This window comes from Coregonus lavaretus (assembly GCF_964263955.1).
Source record: "Coregonus lavaretus genome assembly, contig: SUPER_35_unloc_1, whole genome shotgun sequence".
NCBI lineage: Eukaryota > Metazoa > Chordata > Actinopteri > Salmoniformes > Salmonidae > Coregonus > Coregonus lavaretus.
This window is the reverse complement of record NW_028167181.1, coordinates 4,855,435-4,862,076: the sequence shown is the minus strand read 5'-3', so window position 1 is coordinate 4,862,076 and position 6,642 is coordinate 4,855,435. Positions and strand designations below refer to the sequence as shown.

Below are 6,642 nucleotides of genomic sequence, written 5' to 3'. Positions count from 1 at the left end.
TTATAGAAGTGGAAAAATATGCAAAATAAGGATTTTATTCGAAGATCCAGAATGTAAGCAATTGCAACATGAAACATGATCACATTACTTACAATATTTCTACATGGTGAGAATATGAGTTTGATATACAGACATTATTCAGAAAGTATTCCCACAATCATCTGTACAGGTATACACAGTATAATCCTAATGTCCATAAGGTACTGTGGTGCTGGAGTGTATTATACCTACCTACTGGGGCGGCAGGTAGCCTAACGGCTAAGAGCGTTGGGCCAGGTTCGAAACCCTGAGCCGACTAGGTGAAATACTGTATCAGTCGATGTGCCCCTTGAGCAAGGCACTTATTGCTCCTTTAAGTCGCTCTGGATAAGAGCCTCTGCTAAATGACTAAAATGTTAAATGTATTATGAAACCTCTTGGGGCCTGCAGTGTATAAATACTGTTGTGTTAAACCTTAATGAGTATAGAAGGTGGAAGTAGAAGCTGCCCTAACAGGATCAGATCATTTCCCACCTACCTAATTGATAGTGTTAAACTAATCTGATCCTAGATCTGTGGTAAGGTTCCAACTCCATCCCACACTATCCAACCTGACATAACAGTTCTGAGATGAGTCATTATAATCTGATCCTAGATCTGTGGTTAGGTAGCAACTCCTACCCATACCATCTAAATCAACATAACCAAAGAGTTCTGAGATCAGTGATTTCGCCTTAATTTAGCGACTTCTCATAGATGAACCTCTTCATGTTGTCGTCGATCCAGTCGTTGAAGGAGGACACTCTGGTGAACACAGAGGGTTTCTTGTCCTTGATACAGCCGAAGGCGCCGAAGCTGACGATGCCATGGACCTCCCAAGGGTCGGAGGCCGAGGGTTGGCAGGCGAAGGGTCCACCTGAGTCACCCTGCAGAGGAGGAGAGGAGAGAGGGATGAGGAGAGGGGAGAAAAGGAGAGAGGCAGGACACGAGAGTGGAGGAGAGGAGGAGGAGGAGAGGGGGGTGAGGAGGAAGGAGGGTGACAATTTCAATGTAATTATAGGATGACAACTAAAATATTAAAGGGATGGAACCAGCAACTGTCCCAAAATAGTTCATTACTTTTACCGATATATCAGTCTTGCAAAGAACATAATCGCTAGTGAATTATTTTCAGACATTAATTCACATCATAGGATAGGAAGCACATGTACTCAACGTACTCAGGATCATAGGATAGGAAGCACATGTACTCAACGTACTCAACGTACTCAGGCTACTACGGCTGAGGCTATAGGGTAACAAAACACTCTACAGAGGATAAGAGCAACAGAGAGCAGCACAAGAGCTGCTGGGTAAAATACATAACAGCACGTGACGGTCCAAGACTCTCACACACTACAGTCATTCATACGGACCTCATCGAATCCCAGAGCTGTCAAGGTAAAAATCTGTTGTTCTGCCCCTGAAAAAGGCAGTTAACCCACTGTTCCCCAGGCGCCGAAGACGTGGATGTCGATTAAGGCAGCCCTCCACACCTCTCTGATTCAGAGGGGTTGGGTTAAATGCGGAAGACACATTTCAGTTGAATGCATTCAGTTGTACAACTGACTAGGTATCCACCTTTCCCTTTCCCTTAATGACAGACACAACTGTGTAGTTCCCACGCTCTCTGTCCTCTGTCCCACCACAACAACAAACAAATGAAACCATTATCAAGGCTGACTGATCACAAACAAACGCTATCTGCTGTATTACATAATGCATTCCAATCAGGAGAAGCCACTGGACTGTATTTTCATTGCGTAACATAATAACAAGCCACTTGGTCTGGGTAGAAGCCAAGGTGATACAACCAGCCTACCCCCGTAACCTACCCTTACCTACCCCAAAACAAAGCACTAAAGCTGGTTAGTTGGGTTGAACAACCAGGATTTCTCCCAACCTCTCCTAGCGCAAAACTAGCCACTCTCTGGGTAATAGTTTGTACCACCAGACTCTCTCCTTCCCACCCACTCTCCCTTCCTCCCCTTGCCCAAAACGAGACACTGTGGCTGGGTAAGGGTCCGTAGTCTACCTGGCAGGCTGACTTGAGCTCGTCTGGAGACTCGTATCCAGCGCAGATCATGGAGGGTCTCAGGGTGTCCCACCAGTAGGCTGGTTTACTGCAGGTGGCGAAGGGGACGAGGGGCAGAGCTGCCTGGTTCAACTTCTCAGATACAACAGGGAAGAGGCTACCTGGAGAGAGAGAGATGGGAGGAAGGGGCGGCGTGTTAGGGGAGTGGGTAGACAGGCATGCCCATGTAATGTTCCATTGCAAATGTCTATAATGACCATTACAACTGCTGTCTAATTCAACATGGACATGATCACATGGTCGCCATGCTAGCTAGCTTCTTATCTTGCAAGCCTCGCTATCCTCATTGACCCCCCGTTGGTGAATAGCCTTAACATATCACGTCTCCTTGTACCTCTATACATGACTGATCAATAATGGATATCCAGTAGGTCTACTAACTATGTTATAGTCCTAGACTAGAGTAATCACTGAGAGTCAATGGGAGCTCAGATAGATACAACAGAACAGAAGATGTTAGAGTCAGATATAGTGTGTGTGTGTGTGTGTGTGTGTGTTTGTGTCGCTACCTTGTCACTGTGTGAGAGGTTGAGTGCTTCCTCTGTCTCTCTCTCTGGGGTCATCTGCTGCAGTATTGTGCTGAATTGATTCAGACTATATACGTGGTGTCAGTACTTTGCTGAGTTGATTCAGACTCTATACGTGGTGTCAATTCTGTGCTAAGTTGATTCAGACTCTATACATGGTGTCAGTACCGTGATGAGTTGATTCAGACTCTATATGTGGTGTCAATACTGTGCTGAGTTGATTCAGACTCTATACATGGTGTCAGTACCGTGATGAGTTGATTCAGACTCTATACGTGGTGTCAATACTGTGCTAAGTTGATTCAGACTCTATACATGGTGTCAGTACCGTGATGAGTTGATTCAGACTCTATATGTGGTGTCAATACTATGCTGAGTTGATTTAGACTCTATACATGGTGTCAGTACCGTGATGAGTTGATTCAGACTCTATACATGGTGTCAGTGCGGTGGAGTGTCACCTGGCCTCATGAAAACTTTATCATCAGCCCTGAAAAGAACATAACACAACCAGCCAGCCAACACCATGTTTTGTGTTAATATTGTAGCCTGCTTATATTCCCTCCTAGGAGAGGAAAGCCCTGTTAATGGCAGTCAAGTGTCAAGTAGAATGGGAGCTGGGTGAGATGGGTGGAGCTATCACTGTCAGTTTGATGAGAGGTTCTTTAGGGCTGATGTTGTTATAGCATCATAAAAGAGTGAAACGTTTAGTCTCAGCAGAGGTAGGTGTTGCTATGCAATATGTGCTGTGTTTTTAAAGGGTGTATTTAAATGGTGTATTTTGAAATGTGTATTTGAAGGCTGTGTGTGTCATGTATCTGAATTGCAAGGGTGTGGCTGTGTATGTGCACCTGCGAGTGTGCCTATTGATAAACTACTATTCCTAAAAAACACTAACAATGTTTTGTTTCCCATCATACCTTTCTCGTCTCCCCAACCCGTTACGTAGCAGGGTTTCCCAGCAGGCATCAGGGCGCCAGGCACCGGCAAACACACGGGACTAATCTCCCTGGTCATGTTGACTGCAGCGCTCAGGTGCACCAGGGCGATGTCGTTAGTGATGTCCGTCTTGTCCTGCTCGTACACGAAGCCCTTGTGCCTGATGATGCCGTCCACCTGGAGTCAAAGAAATCCAATCAAATTCAACTTTATTTAAAAAATGTTAAGTGCATTTAAAATCGCAACCCACTTTACAGTAAAACAATAAAATTGAAGGAGATTAAAAACAATCAATGACAATACAGAAAGAGAGATATCATATTACAATTTATACTTAGATAATACATGCTTTTATATTTCAATAAAATAAAATAAATATGCTGTTCACCTTGTAGCAGGCCTCATGGGAAGGGAGGTCCCGGGACGAGTTCATGTGGTGTTTACCCAGACACATGCGCCAATAGGCGGGGTTACCCAGAGGACTAGATGGGGTGGAGGGAGAAGGGATTATTGGTTTAGGTTAGAAGTTAAAGGGAGTTGCTATTATTACTTGTTACTCAAATTTTGGGATTGGATAGAATAATGTGTCAACATGAGGTTTGTGTGCATGTGTGTGTGCGTGTGTGTGTGTGTGTGTGTGTGTGTGTGTGTGTGTGTGTGTGTGTGTGTGTGTGTGTGTGTGTGTGTGTGTGTGTGTGTGTGTGTGCGTGCTTACGCCATGAAGCAGTGAGCGGCCGTCAGGATCCATTCCTCATGGATCAGGGAGCCTCCACAGCCATGCATGTAGGGGATGGGATTGAACGGGCTGGCCTGGAGAGAGAGAGCGATTCATCAACATACATGATTACACTCACAACACACATGCATGTTGACACGAGTTGCACGTAAGTCCTGCACATACACACACACACACACACACACACACACACACACACACACACACACACACACACACACACACACACACACACACACACACACACACACACACACACACACACACACACACACACACACACACACACACACACACACACACACACACACACACACTAACCCAGGCCTCACCTGCATGGAGACTTGCCAGGGCCAGGAGTGGGGCACAGCCTCCACCCCGTTGACCACTCTCAAGGTGGCATTACTGGGGGGCACAGCAGGTCTGCCACATGTCTCAGGCCAGCCTATAGGAAGAAGAGAGAGACAGGTCAATATACAGGTAATGAAAGGCACTCATGAAAGTCTTTTCAAAGTGTCAGCCAGTGGGAAATGTCACCTTGCCGTTGGAAAGGGATAGCCACTTATAACTGAAGTCTGGTTGAGCTGGCAAAGCTTCAAGCTTCAAGCCAGTGCAACATTGGAAATTGATGTACCTAGAGATAATGCCTCTGTAGTAAACATTGCAGTTGTCCAGATGAACTTCCCATGAGGAGAAGGTAGAAGTTGGCCATTTTTATTTCATTTAACCTTTATTTTGACATGGAGTCATGCTGAGATCAAGGCCTCTTTTACAGATGAGCCCTGTATACACATCAATACACATCAATATACACTATACACATCAATATACACATCAATATACACTATACACATCAATATACACTATACATATCAATATACACATCAATATACACTATACACATCAATATACACTATACATATCAATATACACATCAATGTACACTATACATATCAATATTCACATCAATATACACATCAATACACAAAAAGCAAAACACAATCATAGAAAACAAACACATTCTTCAGTAAAAAGGTCCTCAATCTGCATTTGCAACAGATCTAAGGTCAGATATTTTTATTCCCCCTAATGGTTCATGTTAGGATTTGTGTCAGGGTAATCTGATCCTAGATACTTACTTATAGTGATGTTGTCCCAAGGGTTAGCGGGAGGGGGAGGCAGAGTGGGGAACACATTGGGATCAATGGTCCAGTAACCACGGAAACCCTTCTCCACATTGGCTTTGTTGCTGAGGAAACGGACCACAGCCGTGTTGCCGAGGACAGTAACTTCAGGGGGCGGGGCAAAGCCACAGAAGCGACCTGCACAGGTAACCAATCATAAATAAGAAATGTATGTTATTGAAGTAATGTAGATTTATCACATGTACTTAGTTACATTGATCAAGGTAATGTACAACTTAAAAAAGGACAATATGAAACTTGAATCAACAGCAGTTTGCAGAAATTAAACAAATTATCCTCTCTATGAATTCTATTTCAATGGCATCTCTATTGTTTTATCTCTATGGTACCAACCTTGTGAGGTCAGCCCTGCTCCACCGTAGATCTCCACGTAGTCCACACACTGTCCCAGCTGGTTCACGGCCTGCACCTCAAAATGGGTGAAGACAATATGGATGTTCTTAGCTGCGGGGATGGAGATATGCCAGGTACACACAGCCTGGTCTAGGTAGTCATTAGGCCAGTTAGGAGAGGCGAGTTCTCCCTGATCACTGCTGAAGACACCTCCACATGGAACTGTAGTGGGAAGGGGGAGAGAGAAGGGTGGGGAGACGGGGAGATGGGAGGAGGGAGAGGTAGAGGGAGAGAGAGAGTCAGGACCTCAGTTTAGAGTGCTATTCTAAAAGTATTTGTGTAAACCCATAGGAATGTTAGGCTTAGTGGTGAAGACTGAAGTTGCACCTAAGCACTGATCTGAAGTCAGCTATGTATTCCGCCATGGCCCATATGGTGAATGTTCACATTAGGAGGGTTACTAAAGGTGCTGATCCTAGAACTGTGCTTAGAAGCTTCTTCCAGTAGGAACGTCTATCCCCACTCACCCTCACTGGGGTCCACAGCCTTCAAGGAGGCCCTGAAGCCCAGCTCCACTCACCCTCACTGGGATCCACAGCCTTCCAGGAGGCCCTGAAGCCGGTGTCCACCACCTTGTTGTTGGAGGTGAAATAGAGGCTCAGTCTGTCACCGATACTCACTAGGTCCTGAGGGGGCATGTGACTGCAGTAGGTACCTATAAAGGAGAGATAAGGAGGTTATAGGGTGACATAAGGAGGTTATAAGGTGAAATGGTAAGGTTATAAAGGG

The 6,642-nt window shown here is 45.1% G+C and overlaps 1 protein-coding gene across 1 annotated transcript in view; it reads right to left on the bottom strand.

Moving 5' to 3' along the window:
* Positions 1–19: 19 nt before the first annotated feature.
* LOC311109966 (ovochymase-2) overlaps positions 20–6,642 on the bottom strand; it is a gene marked incomplete at its 5' end in the record, with an annotated part of 43,483 nt that continues 36,860 nt past the window's right edge. Inside the window, 9 exons of the mRNA XM_084188481.1 lie at positions 20–905; positions 2,054–2,214; positions 3,561–3,756; positions 3,968–4,061; positions 4,295–4,389; positions 4,648–4,760; positions 5,455–5,637; positions 5,854–6,075; positions 6,434–6,568. Coding sequence (XP_084044607.1) covers positions 714–905; positions 2,054–2,214; positions 3,561–3,756; positions 3,968–4,061; positions 4,295–4,389; positions 4,648–4,760; positions 5,455–5,637; positions 5,854–6,075; positions 6,434–6,568 — 1,391 coding nt within the window. The 3' untranslated portion in view covers positions 20–713. The remainder of the gene's footprint in view (positions 906–2,053; positions 2,215–3,560; positions 3,757–3,967; positions 4,062–4,294; positions 4,390–4,647; positions 4,761–5,454; positions 5,638–5,853; positions 6,076–6,433; positions 6,569–6,642) is intronic.